We start from the raw sequence: 21,579 nt of genomic DNA, 5'->3' as shown, positions 1-21,579 counted from the left end.
ATGATTTAATTTAATATATATTTAATGATAAAAAAATTTTAAAATGTCAAACTGTCTTCCACTTCCTGAAATTTTTAATTTTAATTTTAAAAAAAACTTAAATGCAATTTCAGCTTTGGTATTGTGTTCATTCCAAAATTTTGATCTTTCTATTTTAAAAATGAAACATTTGATTCTCTTATCTCAAAAAATTCATGATTTTAATCTTGCATCTCAAAATAAAGACATTTAGTTCTTTTATTTTAAAAAAATTATAATTTTAGTCAAATTTTCAATTGTAAACATTTTTTTTCTTTTGACTCAATTAAACTTTAAACTTAACATATTTATTTAAAATATCATCAAGAAATAATTTAATTACAAAGTAAGAAATAAAACATGCAAAATTAAAGGTTAAATCAAAATTATAAATTTTCTAAAATTCCATGTTTATATTTTAAAATAAGACTAAAATTAAAGATTTTGTAAAATAAAAGGATTAAATGTCTCGATTTTAAAATGGAGGTATAAGTAAAATAAAGGGACAAAAATTATAAAGCCAAAAAAAATCATCCTAATCACCTTAAAATAAACAAATAATACAGCGCCACATTTCATGTGGAAGAAAACCATATTAAACATGAAACATTGCGATGTGATCTTGTATAGTCAACACGAGCTCAAAAAAGCAATGACAGCAAAATCCAACTGCGTGGGAAATTCATGAAGCTTCCCAAAAAAAAAAAAGAAGGATAAGATCAAGCTTCATTCGGAAATTCATGATTTGCTGAGTAAATGGATCACCAATTGACCACCAACCATGAGGGAATAAACGCACAAAATATGAAAAAGCAGCCCAGGCCACGATACAAAAACATAAACAATATCCAAGTAAATATTTAAATGGAAGATGTGACAGCAGGAAGGCAATGTTACATTACATAACATAGGTTAGTAAGCTAAAGATACGTAGAAAATCAAATTCGATCAAGAAGCAAAAAAAAGGGAAATAAACTACAAACATGTGAACAACATTGACAAAAAGACCTAATGTATTGCCATTATATTTATGGTAACTTGGAAGAGCCACACTCACTTCCAGAGCTTGAGGAACTTGTCATGACTGGCTGAAGCAACCAAACCATTTACAGTTGAAACCGCCAAGGAAGTAATGAGACCATCATGAGCAGACAGAGTCATTGTCTTGTTCTCGCTCATATTCCACAGCTCCAATGACTACAGTTACACAACATTAAATTTAACAAGCGTAAGATGTCAAAATTACAACATTGTGTATGGATTGCATTTATTACTCACCATTCAACAAGGACAAAATACAAACCACAAGCAGCCATATAATCATAACAAATAGGATCAACTTTCTTTAAATATAAGATTTAAATATCTTTATAGTACCTGCAATTTAAGGTTTTTTTTTTTGCTTCCTTGGAAAATTATTTTTTTGCTTTTAATCCTATAAATTATGTTTGTTTTGTTTTAGTCCTTAAAGCACATTAGACAGTGTTGTGAACAATGAAAAAAACATTATCTAAAGTGCTATAAGGACAAAAAACAAAACAAACATAATTTACAAGAACTAAAAACAAAAATAATTTTGCTAAAGATGAAAAACAAAAAAAAACACTGAATTGCAAAGACTAAAAATATATTTAAGCCTTAATATAATGCACAAATTACTAGTATTCTGTCTATAAAATATCCTTTATCGGCAACTCGGACTCTATCTGTCATCATTACTCGGTTGGGGAGTCTACAACTACTTTCTGATAAAGCTCACTAAAACCCCTTTCTTCCAAAATAAAAACTTCTTTGTCAATTAATTTCATATTTTGGGGACAAACAACCAAATTCACCAAAAAAAAACGAAAAGAAATGAAAAACTGAATAAAAAAGAATGCAGACTTGCCTGGTAACAGCCAATGACCAGCAATGAAGGGTACGTTGGGTGGAAAACAGATGCATGAAACTTATTGCCATTACAGCTAAGTTCATGAACACATTCCCCTTCACTCCCTGATCCAAGAGTCCAAACCCTGACAGAGTCCTCACTCACAGATGCCAGCAACTCCCCAGAAGGATCCCAACAAACACAATCCACTGGTTTTGTGTGTCCCTGCAACCATAGTACAACATTCCAATAAAGAAATTCAATTGGTGATATTCTTGGGACAGTAGGAAATAAAATTGTTGCTGCTGTAAATTGTAATGGCCAATACAAGTTGTATACAATTACAAGCTCCAAAGTTATTATTTGTTAGGATATATCAATACATGACTCTCAGAGGGATTTGATTCTTATAGCAATTATAACTGATGTTTCCTTCTTTGACTTCCTTCCAGCAAAGACAATTATAACTGATATTCTTGGGACAGGAGAAAAAAATCGCATGTTCCTTGCACAAATTCGCAGGCATGGCAGAAGTGTAGAATAGAATCGTGCAATTGTGTGCGGGTCAGGTGACTCGCAATTTTGACTACCATGAACCCAAGAATTGATCCAGTTATTCTCCTGACTAAACAACATTCAATTTATACTTTAAGTTCACCTCTGAATTTCTGATGATAAACAGAGAAGATACGAAGTGCATAACACTGACTCTGACTTGAGCAAAATTCCAAACCCCTCATTGAAAGAATTTATTTTATACCTCCAAGAAGAAACTTAAAAAAGGTTTGCAAACCAACCTTTAGTGAATATCGACACGCTTGTGTCTCCACATCAAATATAGACACAATATTCTCTGCCGCTGCAGCAAGGTACCTCCCGAGACGAGGCTGAAATCTCATCTGTGTGGTGCCACCCTAATCAGCAAAAAAATGTTAAGTTAGAAGGCCAAAATGAATGCATCATTGCTTTAATGCACAAGCTACAAAAATGAGATTTTTTTTATCAAATATGGGGCAGCCTGGTGCTACAAAGCATTTATTAATTATTATGAAAGACCCAGTGAAGGGTTGGACCCGCTATGTGGGTCTTGATATGAGAAATGCATTTAAAATATGCTAATAATGATTAACATTCTACCTTGGACACTCTAGCACAACTGCCATTGTTTATGCTCCAATACCGTATCTCACCATCACCATCACAAGAGCAGATGAGGTCATCTTTATTTGGATGAAAATCTAGTGACATAACAGATGTTGAATGTCCCGTGAAAGTACGAAGTGAATAACCAGGCTGCATAGTAATTATATATTCAGTTAAATCAGAATATTAAAACCAGAAATGCACACAATTCATCAACTTCTAGACAAGGGCAAACAAACCATTCAAGACAGCGATCATTAACATCCAAGCAAATAAATAGTCACAATGTTCAAGTCAAAATACATTAAAAAGGATTTTTTTTTTCCTAACCCTATATAGCTCCATAGCAGAGATGTTAATATAGGAGCCAAAAAACTAAGCATAGATCACATGATCTTTAAAAATAGAAGACTTAGATGATCAGAATTCATGGTGGCATTCAACATCCACATTGAACACACAATACAATCTCAATAAACATCTATTTGCTACAAAAACTAAATATTACCAGTAATATGAATTCCTTAAGCTTCTTAAGCACTATTGCAATTTGCACCACCCCTAATTATCTTTACCAAAAACAAATAAATATAACCTTTCTGTAAATAATTAACTTTTTCATTGCTACTCACCATATGAGCCACATAGCAATAGTAATATAAAACAGTGAAACCACATCTAGGAACTTCTACAACAGAAACACAACTGCAAAACAAAATTATATCTTGAAGAACAATACATGTCAAACTCAAAACTCAGTGAGGAAAGAGTTGTGCATGCCTTCCTGTTTGTAATTTATTATTTCATACAAAACAAGCCCATTAATAAGTTTTATCATCTATCTCACTATGTACAGATTCTCAGTGAAACATGGCCATCTACACATCTGCAATTTCGCAGTGTGCTGCTTCAAATCATGGAAAATATTAATACTGTGATGTGTATGGTCAAGTTACATCAAACCCGTTAAAATATACAAAACAGTTTCCTGAAATTTGTATACAATTAAAGTAAAACAGTAAATAAATCAACTTACATTGTCAACATCCCAAACCCTGACAGTTTTGTCGAATGAAGATGTTGCAAGACGAGGCATGCTTGGACTGAAACGGACATCAGTAATCAAAGATGAATGCTCTTCAAGAGTAGCCTTTTGTTTTAGAGAATCTGTGTACCATAAAACAACCTGTCGTACAAAACGATCAGGAGGAAAAAGCCATATTATTCCATATCTAAACAGAATAAAAGGAAACATAATGTTCTTGATTTTGTTTTTCAATTTAAGTTCACTGCTTATTTCAGGAAGTTGGTTGAACAAAGAAAGTACATCATAAAATATTACTATCAATTATCAAGACTAATGCTATCACTAACCCTTTTGTCATGGCCACCACTTGCTAGTAACTTCCCATCAGATGAGAAATGGCAACAGGCAACTTTGCTTGTGCTTGCCCGTACAGAATTTACATCAGAAAATGTGAAGCCTGAAAATAAAACAAATTCATGCCCTTAGTGTCTAAATTATAAGTCATTGCCTCTTTATGCTTATGCACGTCAAGGAATTAAAGAGCAAGTAGCAACCATGCAGATGCACATATAAAAGATAACAAAGCAAGCACCTTCTAAATTTTATAACCAACAATGTTCATTTATCAAAACAAAAACAAAAAAAAAAGGAATTGCACATGTTCATCATAAATAATGTAAAGAATATTCAATGCACGAAGAAAGAGGCAGCACAAGTCATTAAATCATCATTGCTTGCTGTTTAAAATTTGTACTTCATTGCATTTCACCATAATAAATTATATATTAATCTATTCAAAGAAAACATAGCAAACTTTCACATTGGAGTGAGGGAAATTTAGACATACACTTTGAGAAACTCTTTTGCAAGGATGATGCCAGAATATTTTATGATCAATGTAAAATGGTGTTTACTGCACCTTTGCTTACATCCATACAACGGCCAACAGTATCTCTAGGGTCTGTGTCATCATGGGACAAAAAAGACTCGACATTTTCATCTAGAGATCCATCCTCCACAAAGCGATCCACATCAGCCTGCAATTCAAGATCCTTATCATCCCACTGCCAAAATGGAATGGCAATGAGTCTACATGCAAGGAACTTCATGATTCCTTCCATCAATTAAAACACACAGAAAAACCACTCACCAACTGGTTAGAAGGTGACGTAAGGGTTCCAGTACCATCTGTGCTAAACATCATTAGAGGCTTTGAAGAACTACCACTATGCGGCAAGGCAGGCATTGATATCACATCTCCAGGCGTATGAGTCGACGGAGTTGAGGGTGCTGAACTTGGTGATGGACCTGTTGTATTTGCCGTTCCTGAACTATTGGCAGGACCTGATGAGGATCCAGGCTGCTTTCTCTTTCTCACAATCTGGTTTTTTGAAACCTTAAAGTGCATTCAGATAACCATGTTAGGAACCTATTTCTTACTCTTCGTAGGATAAATTTACAATCACCATAATCAGGGACAGAAATTTACAATCATGTTATTTAATAGAAATACTTGTCAAAATCTCGTAGCAAAGACATCACCATCTGTTGTATATATATGATATATGATTAGCACTTTCAAAGAAATAAACTAGTAGTTGAAGTTGTGATTTCCACATTGCTACTGCAGAAAATAAATAAATAAATAACCGCTTCTGTTGTATACTTGTAGTTTATATAAATGGATCCTCATATCTCTGTTCAGGAGAATTCAAAGAACAAAATAAGTAAAATTATTTTCCAACTACTCAGTTCTGGAAGGCTTGAGATTATGGAGATCATATTTTGCAATACTTGAATTCAAAAACAGTGAACAAATGAACAAGGAAATTAGCTCACCATGCCTTCCTTAATCCAAACTGCTTGCCACCATATGAATTCTCAATTTCACAAATTCATAATCATTAACTTAAAAAAAATGTTTCAATCTCCAAAGTATACAAACATAATCACAGCAAAATTTATAACACCAACCACAAAAAGGAAGACATAGCAAAGGGAAAAGAGAATGAGATTTTTAATTGTGCAATTGGATATAAGATATTACAATAAGCATAAATTAAATGGCTATTTTAATATATTTAGCAAAATAAACTAATTGTGTACATCAGAAATTTGCTAGCCATTATATGGGTCAATAATTATACATTCATTCCTTTACAAGTCAGAAGAAATATACTGCCCAATGATTCCATAAGGAATTAAGATCCCAAGAAACAACTACTGCTTCAACATGTATGTGGTACCAACAACTATAAAAGGACTGACCTGGTCATTTCCTCTAAATGAGTTTGACATGCTACCATCCACAGTGACACTGCCACCACCTCCCCCTACTTTATCTTGCTGATGCATGCTATGATTAGAAGTCTGAGATTGCTGGTTTGAAAGGACATGTTGTTGAAGCTGCTGCTGCTGTGCATTAGTACTTGACTGTTGTTGCTGTTGCTGTAACTGAGCCAGCTTCAACTACACATACAAAAACTTCAGAAGATAAATCATGAAACTTTTGGTAAATATAATAAAAACTATAAATGAAACAGTTCAATAACCATAGTGAAAATGGAAAGCAAATTAAAAGATAACTAACACCTTCATTAGCATATCTGTATCTCCACGAGGAAAAGGAGGGCCACCACCTTGAAGAGGGGATCCGACATTTGATACCACGTCACCAACAGGATTTGAAAGACTGTCCTTATTTAGACCAATATTCCTATTATTCAATAGCATTCTCAATCTTCTACTTTCTTCACTGGCAGATGGTGATGCCAGATTTTGTTGCGCCAGCATAAGCTGTTGCTGATGCTGTGGTGTCAACATTTGGAGTTGATGAAAAGGTTGAGGAGCCTGCATGAAAGGTTTTTGTTGCTGGAGTAGACCAGAGCGCAGTTGCTCCAAACCCTGATAAAGGATAGAAAAAGCTTAATAGCGAAAACTTATCACTAAAGTGCTATGTTTCAATAATTCAAGATGTTTAGATGGCATATAACTCAGTAGAAAGATTGCTAGGGACTTCAGATAATAGAGGCTGCCATTTCTAGCAGATGATGGACGGTTTGTAGGGTTAACACATTCAAGCAAAAGAGGGCTACTTCTGCCACTTGAGAATGGCTAAAGTAGTAAGGATGGTATAAGATCAAGGTAGAGACCGCGGATTCATAAGCTATGTGTACACTGAGAGCAGATGAGCAAGCGAGAGGGGAGGGGGCTACATCCTTATCTCACTCTCTGCAGAGACTACAGCACGCCACAATTTTGAAGGATATATGTTATGAATATGGTGTCACATTTAAGAGGACATAATATATATCCACCAGGAGAAGTAACATTAATTAAAATAACAATAAAATAAAAAGATTACTCACTGTGAGAGGCCACCCTTTCAAAGTCAAATTATTGCTACCTTGATTTGATCCTGTCACAAGAAAATATGTTGTTTACTCCATTTATGTGCAAGAATAGTAATAAACATCATAAAGAAATTAACACTAAATCCCAAAATATCCTCAACCAGCCATGAATAAATTGCAAAGGGGATAAAAAAACAAATTCAATCAACTTGCAGCAAAACAGTTTCAAAATAATACAAATCAGTTACAGCAGGAAAAAAAATCGTGGAAAAATACCAGGCATTCCCATCAATGATCCTTCAGGACCAGCAGCTCTGGGATTTAAAACAGGACTAATCTCACCCTTAATATCCTGATTTCAAGTGGCAAGTCAGGGAAAAACAGCTGATAAGAAAAATAGGAATTAATGAGGTCCTCAAAGAACAAAGGTATACCAGAGTAGACCCTGGTAATTGTTGAGTACGTGCTTGAACTTGTGGAGACATCCCACCAGCAGCACCATGCAAAACTTGCCTGAAGTCAAGAAATTTGGTGCAAGCAAGGTCAACACCCATAAATATAGAGAATGTTTGACACTAAGAATTAAACATCAAATGACTTTTTTTAATAGGAAACAAATGACTATTAATTCTTCAAAGGCAGGAGCATACCGTCCAAAAAAAACTAAGAGACAAAAAGATCATCTTTTTTGTTTTGCATTAATAAAAGTAAGCTTTAACTCAGACTTTCAGATCAAATTTAAATTATCTATGCTACAGATTAATCAAGTACAAGCCACCCTCTGTCTCAAGAAAGACTTGAAACAATAAGCAACAAAAGTGAAATTTTAAAAATGATACCCTGAAGGCTGGCCAGGAGCTGCAGCTGACTTTAATATCGATGCATGATTTGGGTCCAAGAGTTGGCCCATGTTTTCACCAAATCTTTGCTGTATAGTATACCAAAAGAAAGCAATGAACATATGCATCATAGAAACAGATTTTTTATCTTATAATTAGTTTATTAGATAACCAGAACATCCCCCAACCTTCATTGCTGCATCATCCAAAGGGTCCCTTTGAAGGGGAAGTTTTAATCTTTCCTCATACATTTTTGTTGCTAGTGCATTTGCAGTTCCAGGGTTTCCGACTAACCCATTTGCACTACCATTTAAAAGATGAGCCCTATCCCTACTTTGCTGTTGTTGCGGTTGTGACTGTTGTTGCTGCGATTGTGGCTGTTGTTGTTGTTGTTGTTGCTGCTGCTGCTGCTGTTGTTGTTGTTGCTGCTGCTGCTGCTGCTGTTGTTGTTGTTGTTGCTGCTGCTGTTGCTGTGCTCTCTGCAACAGGAGCTGTTGCATCTGCATGTGTTGTTGCTGCTGCTGTTGTTGATGCTGTGACTGCTGGGGTTGTGGCTGCTGCTGGTTCTGCTGCTGTTGTTGCTCCCTTGCCTTTATTAATTGTGTCTGCAGATTGAGTTTCACAAACCATAAACGTAAAGTAGAATTGCAGATTCCAGTACACCATCATTTCAAGAAGGGCAGTGTGGATAATAGATGATTAGCTATAGAAACCTAAAGTAGTTGCCCAAACTGAAATGTTTGGGTTCTTATCACTCACTAAAACAGGAGTCCATAATTTCTGCAGCTTAACAAAGTAGTCAATTGGACCAATTCATGAAATATTGGAAGGAGTCTGGAGATGAAAAGAAAATGTAGCTCTTAACATAAATCAGAGAAATATAATTAATCAGGCCAAGCAAGTGAATTTATCACAGGTTGAGACACCTCATAGACCTAGAGGCTCATTAGGTACACAAATAATCACAGACTTAAACAACACAATGAAATATTAGATCATATTGCTAGACATATCAACCTGGAACAAAACAATAGCCATCTTTAAACAATATTATTCAACAAAAATTGACTCTAAAGAAAGATTCACAACTTTCCTTATATACTGTAGTTTAAACTATATACAGAAAGCAAGGAACAGCAAACAAATCAGTCCTTCATTAAGAGGGGTAATTGTGTTAGCTATAGAGACTGAAAAGTTGAACCTAATGGAAAGCATAAACTTCCTTATGGAATACTAGTGCCATTTTTTCAACTGAGTCACATTCAACCCGAAAATGCAAATATGTCGCATTAATGCTTTTTCTTTACCAAATTTCTAGTACCCTCCTCATCCTACTTAAATTTAGCAAGGTAGAAGGTTGCATAATGAGAAACCAGTGAAAATTTGTTCCCAACGAACCTCAATATACGAAGCAGCAACCTCTGAGTGCTTCTCATTCGTCCTTGCAATAAATATATCCCAGAAAACCGACCACCACTCGAACAGAAAACCTCCCGGGGCATCAATAGCTGCAACCCCACATCGCCATCCCACACACAAGCAACCAAATGAATAACAAAACACACAAAACCAAAATGGAAGTAGTAAAAAGAAAAATGCCACAGTTAACTCCAACTTGACAAAAGAGCACAATTTTGAGACATCTCACCAACAGGGTCCGAGGATACTTTTCCTTCAGCTTGAAAGGCCTGAGCAGAAGCCTTCAAGTCCCTCTTAACAAGATAATCATGGATGTAAACATCTAACCTGAAACCTCAAAGTGCAAAAACTCGTTACATCAGCCAAGTGAACAGTGAGAGGGAAAGATTTCCCTATATCAACTTCACATTCACCAGTCACAAAACACCCAACAAAATCCTGTGACCCACCACACAAAAATCCAAGTTCAGCAGCCAAAAACAGCAACTTCCAATAACCCCAGAAAAGTAGCGGAAAACCGCAAACCCTAAATACCCAGAAATTAAAATTGGAACTTTAAAAGACATTAAATACAATACAAAAACTCGGTTCATAAGAAGAAGAAAAAAACCCACAAGCCAAAATCAAAGAATTGAGCATGAAGCACAAAGCCCATGTCGCAAAAATGATGCAAGAAGAGAAGCAAAAAACGAAGGTTACATCTTGTCAGCTTCCCAGTTGGTCTGAGACATGGTTGTGGAAGCGAAAGGTGAGCGAGTAGAGAGAGGAATACGTTGAGGGGCGCGTGAAGAATGAGTTGGGAGCAGAAGGAAGTAGCGAAAGAGTTGAGTTTTGTTGGTAGAGCTGCGTCAGAAGCATAGGACAAGAATGGAAAAGAGAGAGTAGAATAGAAATAGATAGGTAGAGAAAGAAAGAGAAGGAGGCAAAATAAAAAGAGTAGCGAAGAAGAAGAAAATCCAAAGAAGAACAGAACGCCTCTAGATTTTAGGAATTTTATATTTGTTTAAACACTTTTTTTAAGATGTACTATTTATTACACACTTAATAAATTTAAGTTTTTAATTAGACCAAGATAATTATGTAATAGTATTTGGCCTTAACAGTTATGTAATTATGTAAAATAGTTTCATTTTTCTTTCAATTATAAATTATCATTAATAATACTTTTAAAATTAATAAACATATTATAAATGATAACTTCTGATAATTTAAAACTATTTTACATTATACTAACTAATAATGGAATGAAAATTGGAGTGATACAAATAAGTTACATTATAAGAACATTGCACAAAACCTAAAAAAAAATACATTGGACAAACTATTAGTATGTATAATAATATTAGTCGGGTAAATAAATATTAAAAATTATTTAGTCATTTCATCTCTAAAAATCACTTAATATAATTAATCTGTGTTAATAAATTATGTTTTAATATATCTTTGAAAAGGTAAGTACTGAATTTTTAAATTTCTAAATAATTTACTATTATATAAATCTATTATATAGAAGTTAAATTTATGTAGTTTTTTCTTTGTTACAACTTACAAGTGTTGGACATATACTGTGTTTTGTAATTAATTTATTGTGTTGAATTTAAATGTGTTTATATATTTAATCGGTCGTGTTTTGCAATAATTAAGGTATAAAATAGCTTTTTTAATAAACAAAAATATGCAATAGCATTCATATGGTAAAAAATTTTAAAAAAAAATAGAGGCTTATACTCAAATCATATTTTTGAAAGAAAAAAAACTTACTATAATAATTAACTCCACCTATGCGGATAATAGGTGTGATCTTAATAAAAAATAATATTTTATTTAATTGAAGCGTGAGGTGGGTTTTTATTTAATTATGTTATTGATACCACCTATCAACTTTATTGATGACCATTTTTTGTTAAAAAATGCTCGAAAATTAAATTTAATATCACTTAAATCAGAATATATTGGTATGAGTGAAGTGTTTGAGAATGAATATCTATGCACTCATAAAATACAAAAAATGAATGTTAAAATTATAAAATATACATAATGTAGATTTGGCAATAGATTTGTTTTTATTAAATACAGATATGAGACTAAATATTATATCATCTCACTCAAACAAGCCTTTTTTTCATTTTGATTCGTAAAAAACAGTAGTTCAATTAGATTTCTTGATAGCAATTAATAATTAATAAAATCGATGAATATTTCATACTTATAATACAGTAAAAAAAAACATGAAAAATAGCTTTGTCTAATAAAAAAATTAATATTAATTTAACTAAAATAATTTTCATCGCTTATCTATTTTATTTGATTTAAATTAATTCATTTTTTACAAAGATTTAAATTATTTTTTCTCACTTCTCATACATTTCCATGCTTAAAGAGCGAGGACCATATTGAATCATTGTTCTTGGAAGGAGATAATTATGTACTATTTTAGTTTAGCTTTTTTTTATGTGTTTTCCACGCATAAAGAAAAAGAGAGACAACTGTATCGTTGTTAAATATATCATCAGAATGTGACGGTGTTTATAAAATATAATATTTATCCACAATTATAAAACCTTAAAAATTAAATAACGACGAAGCAGAATCTATGACAACTTGGCCTGGATGCTTTCTCACAAATAAAATAGGGCCCTTCAATTGTTTTGAAAATCAAATGAATCAAATCTTTCATTGTCAATTGCATGAAAACACATACAATATATGGAGACTGATGCACTCAAATCTGAAGAAATCCACAAAATTTTCGGAATCTTCTCTAACAGTCTTAAAGAATTTTGGTCCATCAATGATTCAACTATGTGTCCCTATATTTAATAATTAAAAAACATATGATTAAACTAATGGTTAACAATATGTAAAAGAAAAAAACTTGTATTAAATTATTAACGTTACATTTTTGTTTTTTATGTGAAATTTGCCTTAAATATTTTATTAAAGATAAATTAGTTACTAATTAATTATTAGTTGATTTCTTCTTTATAATCTTATCCACTATAAAAGTTAAGTAAAAGTACTCGTATGATCAATTTTTTTTTTTCATTTTACCCATAAGAAAGTTATTTATTTTACAATTTTTTATCATCTATCCTAAGCCACGTTTTTAACATGGTATTAAAGCCATGATGATATCCACCACATAAATAAATATCCTTTTGCTGCCCAAAAGCTCCATGGAGACTAGAATTAGCAAGGAAACGCCCACAAGATTATTGGCCGAATGGGCTTTTTAAAGTGCTATGATAGCTATTGAGACTTTTATTTATTAAAAGATAATTTTTTAAGAGCTTTCTATATTTAATCTGAATTCTTCTAACGTAAAAAAAATGTAAAAACAAAAAACAAAAAACTGACAGAAACACCAATTCATTGGAAGAAGATAATTGAATACATCGCCTAATTATAATTCTTTAATTATCTGCAATATCTGATGACCCTTTTTTTTCAACTGAAACGAAACGAAGCCCCTCACTTTTTTTTTTGGAGGGGGGGGGGGGTGGTCTGAAGGAAAATGCTGCTTAAATTTTGGGCTGGGCCTTCAGTAAAGTCCAATTCGAATCCACACATAATGATTGCAGACCCCTGAGCCCTGGTTTGATTGGATCTCTAATTTGTTTTTGTTTGATTCTTCCCAAACAACAGTAGTACTTCAATGTCAAAACTTCAATCTTCAATTAACCTCTTAATCTTTTCTTCTTCTAAACTATTTATTTTAAAGATAATGAGATGTCCTTCTCTTTATTTGTGTGTAAAACTAATTATTGTTTAAATATCTAACTTAATCCTTATCATAAATTACTTAAGTTTAATTTTTATATATTATCTATATCTATAGATTCTATTCTATACTTATATAAAAACCATCCGGACACTTCCACATACAATTTAGACTCATTGTATTTTTTTTACCATTTCATCCTCCCACTTCTTCTCTCTCATATCCCTGTGCAGAGCACACAATTAATGCTAATTAATATAAAATTTACACTTTCAATAATATAATTTTTATAATATTTATTATAAAAATTAATAAATTTATCCTACATAATAATTTCTTATTAAATGTCAATAAAAAAATTTTACACTCAAAAAATATATTTATTTACCTCTTCAAAAGAAAAAAAAAAGGTTGATTTACTCTTACTTTTAATGGAAAGAACCTTTCAATTCATAGCAAAAAAATTCAACCCACCTACGCATACCTGATCATAATTTTTTCTCCTTCTATGTTACTATTCTCCACTCTTTTCAATAAAATCAGCACCGAAGTTTTTATAAAACTTTTGACATTTTAACATGAATTATTTTCTTACATTGTTGTACTTAACATTATTATCATCATCTAAATAACTTCGCTAATTTATTCATGAATGAGTAAGGAATAGAAAGACAAAAGAAAAGGACTAGTTAGGGTGATCGATCGGAGGCCGGGGTGAATGAACGTACTACAGACTACAGAGCTCGTCCAGGACATGTTTGGACAAAAGTAAGGAAAACAATAAGTAAATAATACTGTAAGTTTTATTAAATATTCAATATCTTTACAAAAAATTATTTTTTCTATTAATATTTTAGCATATGCATTGCATAAGATAAATATTTTTTATATAATTCAAATTTATATTTGAAAAAAAAACTCCATTCTATCCTTTTATAAGACATAAATAAGTCTATTATTTTAGATTTACAGTAAATAATTTAAATTATAATATAAGATTGTATTTAAATTGGTATATTTTAAAATCTATTAAAATTTAATTTTAAAATAAAGATAAATGATAGTTTAAGATGATTGAGATATAATTACACTTCTAATTTAACAGTGGTGGTAAGGGAGAAAAAGTTAAAATTCTCTCAAAGAGTATATGTTTTAGTTAAAATTCTCTCAAAGAGTATATTTTTTTGTCTATTTATTATTTATTATACTAACTAAACCTAACACCATCTAAAATACTCATTCCATAACTGTTTACTTGCATCATCAAGTGTTGCTTTGGCACTTCCAAATAAATCCTGCAAGTACTTTGGCAGAGACAGAGATGTGTGAGTGAGCTAGAGATGGATATGATGAAATAAAAAGGGAGGTCATCAAAGGTGAACATTGAGAGGTCTCTCTGCAATTTCAAAATGCTTACCTTCATACTGTGTCGTTTGTGTCGATAAGCTATACCTGCTAGCATGGAAAAGTAACATGCCACTGAGATCAAGTGACCCCACAGAACCTGAATCATCGATAATTAATTCTATATATATATATATATATATATATATATATATATATATATATATATATATATAGCCAGGTAGGGAGGGGACCCTCTTAACTATGACCTCATAGCATGTATCATCACCACCTCATCCCTGCCCAAAACAAAATGCAACAGTTCTGCCTTTGGAATACAATAAACAAAGAAACAAAAAAATGTACATTACAAAACAGTATAAACTGACACAATATTGAAAGGGGGTGTGTTAGGTATGTGTACACGTGGGCCCCGTGCGTTACTTGCATTGCATGCATAGTTAATATCTTTGCATGGGGATAGATCAACGAATATTGGCATGCCCGTTTCAGTCATGCCCTCGATTCAGACCTGATTTTTATCAGTACCTTACCTGTGCATGCCATGTCATGCCAATCTATACTTTGCTAAGATACGCCTCTATAAATACATGCGTCACCTAGCTAGCTCTTTCAATCTCTAAAAAAGAGTAGTAGAGTACAGTAACCTAACAAAATTGTAAAAAGGTACGTGGATGTATACCCCTTATGTACGTGTAGACACTTTAGAGGTGGAAATCATTGATGATGGATACTTTCTGTGAATAGCTATATTGGAATAGAAACCTAGCTAGAAGATAAATTATTAAGTGATTGGAGATTAGTATGATATCCAATAATTTTTATTTGACACAATTAAAATTTATTAATCAAAATTTGAATATGTATAATATAGAAATGAGTCTGAAGTGAGGATATATATATATATATATATATATATATATATATATATATATATATATATATATATATATATGCACGGTATACATACTCTACTACTTAATAATTTATTCATCAAGATAGAGCGTGAGATAAGAAAAGAGCTAGGAAAGATGAGTAATAGATATAATTGTTTATGTAATGTAAATGAAGTTGAGAGATATGAAAAAAATATATAAAGAATATCAATTGAGTGTATGAATTGTTTAAGTGTCTAAACGTTAACCCTGCTATGATAGACAGAGATACAGAGGAAAGAAGAATAAAAATGTGCCTGACGTATATATAAATCATGATTCAATATTTTCCCTATCTTTCTTCATCAAAGGTTCAATTGGCTGGTTTATTATATCCTTCATTTTTATTCGGAAAAAAAATATATATATATAAATATAGCATGTCTATGAGGGTTCGTTTATTGTATTGTTGTTGCTTATTAGAGGCTCAACGTATTTTGTCTTGTTACTTTAATGCATATTAAGGGGAGGCTTGTTCTTATGAGGGATTTATTGTATTTTGTTGTTCTTTGGCTGGGCACACTCTGTGCTTTTAACCCAACTCTTCTATTTAAATAAAATGACTTTGCTTATCCAAAAAAATAAATCATGATTCAATAAAATTTGCACATGGAGAACAGTGTTTCCTTTATGAACTGTAGCAAAAGTCAATTTACTACTCCCTCTATTTCTGAATGATTATAGTTTAAGGTTTGTTTGTACTTTGTACAAATTAAGAAAGCTTTTTTTTTTAATTTTGATGAAATTGTTAGACTTTTTTATTATAACTTTTGTGAATTCACTTTTCCAATACAATTATTTTCCTCTCCACTAATAGCTTTTATTTATGTTTTTATCCACTAAATTATTGACCAATAAATAAGTATTTCACCTTTAAAAGATTCAATTATCAATTTAAAAATGTGAAAAATCATCAATGTGGGTAAGGGTATAATTGATAAAAAATAATGAATGTACCCTTAAACTTAAAAAATGCATATAAATAAAAATATTTTTTCTCCAAAAAATTGACAATTAAAAAAGTGGAGTATAAGATAATGTATTAGTTATATGCGTAGACTAAATCTGTACAATTGTGAGTGAAAATTATAATTTAATTTTATTTTTAATTTAAAATATATAATTATGTAGTATATATTTATAAAATTAAATAAAAGATTAAAATACTAAATTTATGTCATTTTCTTGTATTTATTTATTTTAAAAGTTATTATATTAAGAATAAAACATTAAAATAAAATTATCTCTTGGTATCTTTCTTCTTTAAACTCCACTTCCTAAAGATATACACTGAAAAAAGGGTGCAAGAACTATGCTCAGTACAGACATGAAAGAAATTAAAATACCAATCTGATACTCAATTCTACTTATATTTTATTTAAGGCCGTTAAGAGCATATTCACGGCTGATTGCTTAACTTACTGCTTTTATAAACAAAATATGATAAAATTGTTTAACTATTATGTCATTTAAGCATCATTTAAACGTGAGTTATTTAAAAATTATTTAAAATTACACCATTAAAACAAATATATACATAAATTGTTTAATTATGATTTGATGGGATCAATTAACAATATATAAAGAACTCAAATAAATTGTTTAAATTGTCCCCATTAAAGACGTTCTTAATCAACATTTAATTTTACATATTTATTTTTTGGATTAAAATAATTTTCATTTGCATAAATTTTATCTTTTAATCCTCATGCTAAATAAAATTAAAGTTATAATTTTCTTAGCCGTCACCCGCCAAGAGAGTAAGAATATATAACTTTCATAACTTTCAAGGGTAAAAAACTAAATCAATTGAGAACTAATTTCATAAACAAAATTTTTATAAGAACTAAAAATATATTAAATTTATTTTTACTTTTAAATGAAAAATATGTAACTAAATGGTGTTTCAACCTTCATTAAATTCTCATTAATATTGGATGAAAAATAGAATATAAACCGAATTCTAACAATTGAAAATTATGAAAACTAACCCACAAATAATAAATAAAATTACACATAGATTAAAGTATAAAATTAAAATATAACTAAGTAAACTTATTAGTATAACTAGAGTAATTAATGGCCCCGTACTTTGTACGGAAAAATAACCAAAACAGTGGTCAGCGTTCAAAATAAAAAAAAAAAAAAAAAGATAAAAATGCAGCAGATGACTAATTTGAAGTCATTTTTTTAGAGACCATAAACAGTATCATGTCCACGAGGGATAATTTTGCTTTAGGTGGGTAGAGTATTATTGCCAACAAAACTCTCCCTCAAAATTCATATGCAAAAAAAACCAACTCTCCCTCAAAATTCATATGCAAAAAAAACCAACTCTCCCTCAAAATTAATTGATGTTGAAGCAGTGAAAATATTTTTTTTTTCTTTCATTGTCTCCCCGTCTCCCTTGCAAAAAAATTAAAAATATATTTTATTTTTACTCTCCTTTTTACTCATTTTTCTTTTGTTTTGCTTTTTTTCTTTCAATCTAAACAAAAGTAAAAACATTATTATTCATGGTTATTTTTATTTCCACTCAACCAAACTTATAATTAGAGAGAGAAAAGAAGTGAAGAAAAGATAAATAATTAATATTATTAGTGATATAATTAAATTTACAAGACAAAAAGAAAAAATCGTGTAATGAATTGGAAAACTGTGTGGGTGTTGAGGAAATTATTACTGTGTAGCTCGTGTAGCTTTGTATATATCTCTATAGGCTATGTCTCTCAATCAAAGTTAGTCTAATTGATAATGAATACTAAACTATGATCGAGCCCTATTCTATTCTTAATAATTCTTTGAGGTTGACTCACCAAAACTACTATTAATATGTAAAAATAAAAAAGTTTAATTACATTTTTCATATATAAAATATAGGTTATTTTTAAATTATTATTTAATATTTATTTTTTTAATTAAGTACTTAAAAAAAATATTTTATTTTACTATATCTCGTTAGTCATTTTCCGTTAAGTGATGACGTGACAAATAAAATGATATATCATAACGCCTTGTCACAAACACTTCATTATCACGTTATCACTTTTAATGACGTGACAATGACATGTTAGTAATTGGGTGTAATGACATGACATTCTGTCTTTCACGTTATCACTCAGTAGAATAAGGAAACTAACGGCAGGTAGTAACTTGAAACATAAATTTTTTTCAAGCATATATTTAACAAAAAATGAATTTTTAGATAGTAATATGAAAATGATTTACTTTTTAGGTATGAAAAATTTATTTAAACCATATATAATTGGTGTTTTAGTGTCTATGATTAATGTATACATGTAACATGTTACGTCTTTCATCGCTCTTCTTTCATTAATCTCTGAACCCAAAATATATATCTCACCATTTGACCTTATTGGTTTTCTTTTAGTTTTGTCTAGCTATTAAATGTATGTATTTTAACTCTTTAATTTCACTTTTAATACTATCTTATTAATCTAGTTAAGTTAATTAAACAAGATAAATTGATAGATGAGTTTTGTAAATTTCAAATAGTGTTTATTTTATTCCTACCAATAAAAAATATCTTATTTATTTAATATATTTCTTATTTTGAATGAGAAATTATCTTTAAAAATAATTAGGATAAAGTTTCTTTAAGTCTATATAAAAATAAATTTCATATATGTTCATCGAATTATTTTAATTCATTTTAGTTTTTTGACAAGTTTACAAATATTTGATCAAATAAAAGTATTTGAGAAACGATTTTTTTTATTAACTTATAAGATTTATTTTTAAACATAACTTAAATTTATTATTATCATTTTTATTTTCATTTTCAATAAAACAATAAAATTTATCATTTATCGTTTTATATGAAATTAAATTATTTATCTTGATAAAACTCTTCATTATCATTTGTTAACTTAAAAATTATTTTTCAGATTGACTTAATTAAGTTTTTTATATCTAAAAAATATACCTTTTTCAAATTATTACCTATAAATTTATTTTTTGTCAAATAACTTTCTATAAAAATTTTATGTTTGAACTTATTATCTTTCTTTAGTCTCATTCCGTTAAGTGATGACGCGACAAACGGAGTATTACGTCATCACGTTCAATCACTGACATGTCATCACCTTCAATGACGTGTCAATGATTCGACGTGATGATGTTACACTCCGTCTGTCACGTCATTACTTAATGAAAGACGATTAATAACAGGTAGTAAAATAAAACTGAAATTTTTTTAGATACTTGATTGAAAAAAGAAATATTAAATAATAATCTAAAAATAATTTATATTTCAGATATGAACCCGATGTGGGACCTCACCACACACTTCTACTCCAACAATCTCCCCCTCAAGTGTGAGTCTCTTTCACATGGTAGTCTCTCCCTCGAGTGGAAGTCATTATCATCCACGAGTATAGTCATCCACATGCTTTAGCTACTTGCGGTACTTGCACCGCCGCTCCATCTGCGGGACATGTTGCCTGGACCCACCGCCAGGAAGACTTTCGATACAAGGGATACCTAAGGCCAAGATTCATTGCCGTCATTTTACTTGTCTAAGTCGGTCACCAAGTTGAACCAGGCTCTGATACCAGCTGTTGATGGGGAAATAGGCCAACACAATAACAAACTCTATAACAGAGTAATAAGTAACGAAAATAAATTCCCCAAAACTTGCAAGAACTTGTGAGGAGCACCAATAAAGTATAGAGAGCAAAATAGAAATTAAAGAAAACAGATACATAATTTATTTAACGTGGAAAACCCCTCAATGCAAGGATAAAAATCACAGGTCGTCCAGACCAAAGAAATAACTCCGCTATAATCAATGAAGATACAAGAAAACTTTTAACAAGTGCACTGAAACGTGCTACAAATAGTCAACTCAAAACAGACCTCTAATTGGTATAATAGAAAGAAGAAAATAAAACCCCAAAATATAGAGCAGATAATGTGAAATACTTATCTCTCTCCAAATATTTTTTTTCCGGTCTAACCGGATAATTTGAAATATCACGTGCGTAGAACCTATTATTCAAAAATCAGTCCGATTCAACGGTGAACGAATCCACAATTGCAATTTGACAAACACTCTCTAGTGGGTATGTGAAAATCACAATGATTTTCTCTGTTCTTCTTTCTCTGTGAATGATTTGTAACTGATTTTCCTCTCAAATAACATATGGGCCTTCTCATCCGGACCTTTACTCCATATAGGAAGGGAGTCCAAAAAACCCAACAAATGATTGGACGTCATAACGTTAAACAACATCTATCACATCATCACTTAACAAAAGACAATTAACGACAAATAGTAAAATAAAATTGAATTTTTTTTAGATACTTGATTGAAAAAAAATAAATATTAAATGATAATTTAAAAATAATTTATATTTTAAAAAATAAATATTAAATAATAATCTAAAAAATAATTTATATTTCAGATATTAAACAAATAAAATACATGGACCATGCTTAGGGGAGGGCATTGTTTTGTTTCCTCACGACGTTGAATAGTGTATACAATCTACTGAATCAAATAGAATAAAACCATCCAAAAGCAAAATATTCTAGTCTGCCACCCAACTCCAAGTTCTCTCTGTCCGAGACTCAGTACGTACTGCGATGGTAAATAGGGGAGAGAGAATGTGTGATGGGATAATAATTAACACAAGAAGCGTGCTTCGAAGGCGTGTGAATTGTGATGATGGGAATGGGATAGCATCTGTGACTGTAATGCGATCATTTTTTTAGAGAAATAATATTTTTAGACAAAGGGACAGAAAAAGGAGAAAAGATATTATAAGTATTTCATGATTATCTACAAATAATAGTTAGTTCAATTTTTTATTCATTGAAAAATTCATATACCAGCATGTAACGATTAATTATTTATTTGGTTTTTCC

The 21,579-nt window shown here is 30.9% G+C and overlaps 1 protein-coding gene across 4 annotated transcripts; it reads right to left on the bottom strand.

The window, feature by feature from the left end:
• Nucleotides 1–856: 856 nt before the first annotated feature.
• Nucleotides 857–10,637, bottom strand: LOC100816263 (transcriptional corepressor LEUNIG). 4 transcript variants are annotated; one of them, XM_003522585.5, is made up of 18 exons: nt 10,369–10,637; nt 9,899–9,996; nt 9,649–9,758; nt 8,439–8,855; nt 8,251–8,339; nt 7,846–7,924; nt 7,688–7,763; nt 7,427–7,476; nt 6,651–6,962; nt 6,327–6,527; nt 5,209–5,454; nt 4,978–5,122; nt 4,406–4,515; nt 4,068–4,217; nt 3,026–3,181; nt 2,686–2,802; nt 1,907–2,113; nt 857–1,215 (listed from the first exon to the last, which is right to left on the bottom strand). In XM_003522585.5, the coding sequence occupies exons 1-18, from the start codon at nt 10,398–10,400 to the stop codon at nt 1,072–1,074; spliced, it is 2,739 nt and encodes a 912-aa protein (XP_003522633.1). In that variant the 5' UTR covers nt 10,401–10,637; the 3' UTR covers nt 857–1,071. The 4 variants fall into 4 exon arrangements, with proteins under 4 accessions (XP_003522633.1, XP_040870780.1, XP_006578171.1 ...); XM_041014846.1 differs by having other exon boundaries at nt 4,978–5,095; nt 5,209–5,439; nt 10,369–10,622; XM_006578108.3 differs by having other exon boundaries at nt 5,209–5,439; nt 10,369–10,615.
• Nucleotides 10,638–21,579: the final 10,942 nt, after the last annotated feature.

Source organism: Glycine max, chromosome 4 (genome assembly GCF_000004515.6).
Source record: "Glycine max cultivar Williams 82 chromosome 4, Glycine_max_v4.0, whole genome shotgun sequence".
Taxonomy (NCBI): Eukaryota; Viridiplantae; Streptophyta; class Magnoliopsida; order Fabales; family Fabaceae; genus Glycine; species Glycine max.
This window is presented reverse-complemented; position numbering and strand designations above follow the sequence as displayed.

Excerpts from the sequence above, each read along its gene's own strand:
- LOC100816263 (XM_003522585.5), bottom strand. The coding sequence starts at position 10,400 with ATGTCTCAGACCAACTGGGAAGCTGACAAGAT. Across the intron at positions 9,759-9,898 it reads AGTATCCTCGGACCCTGTTG|CTATTGATGCCCCGGGAGGT; the intron begins GTGAGATGTCTC and ends GTGGGGTTGCAG. Across the intron at positions 4,218-4,405 it reads GTGGTGGCCATGACAAAAGG|GTTGTTTTATGGTACACAGA; the intron begins GTTAGTGATAGC and ends TTTGTACGACAG.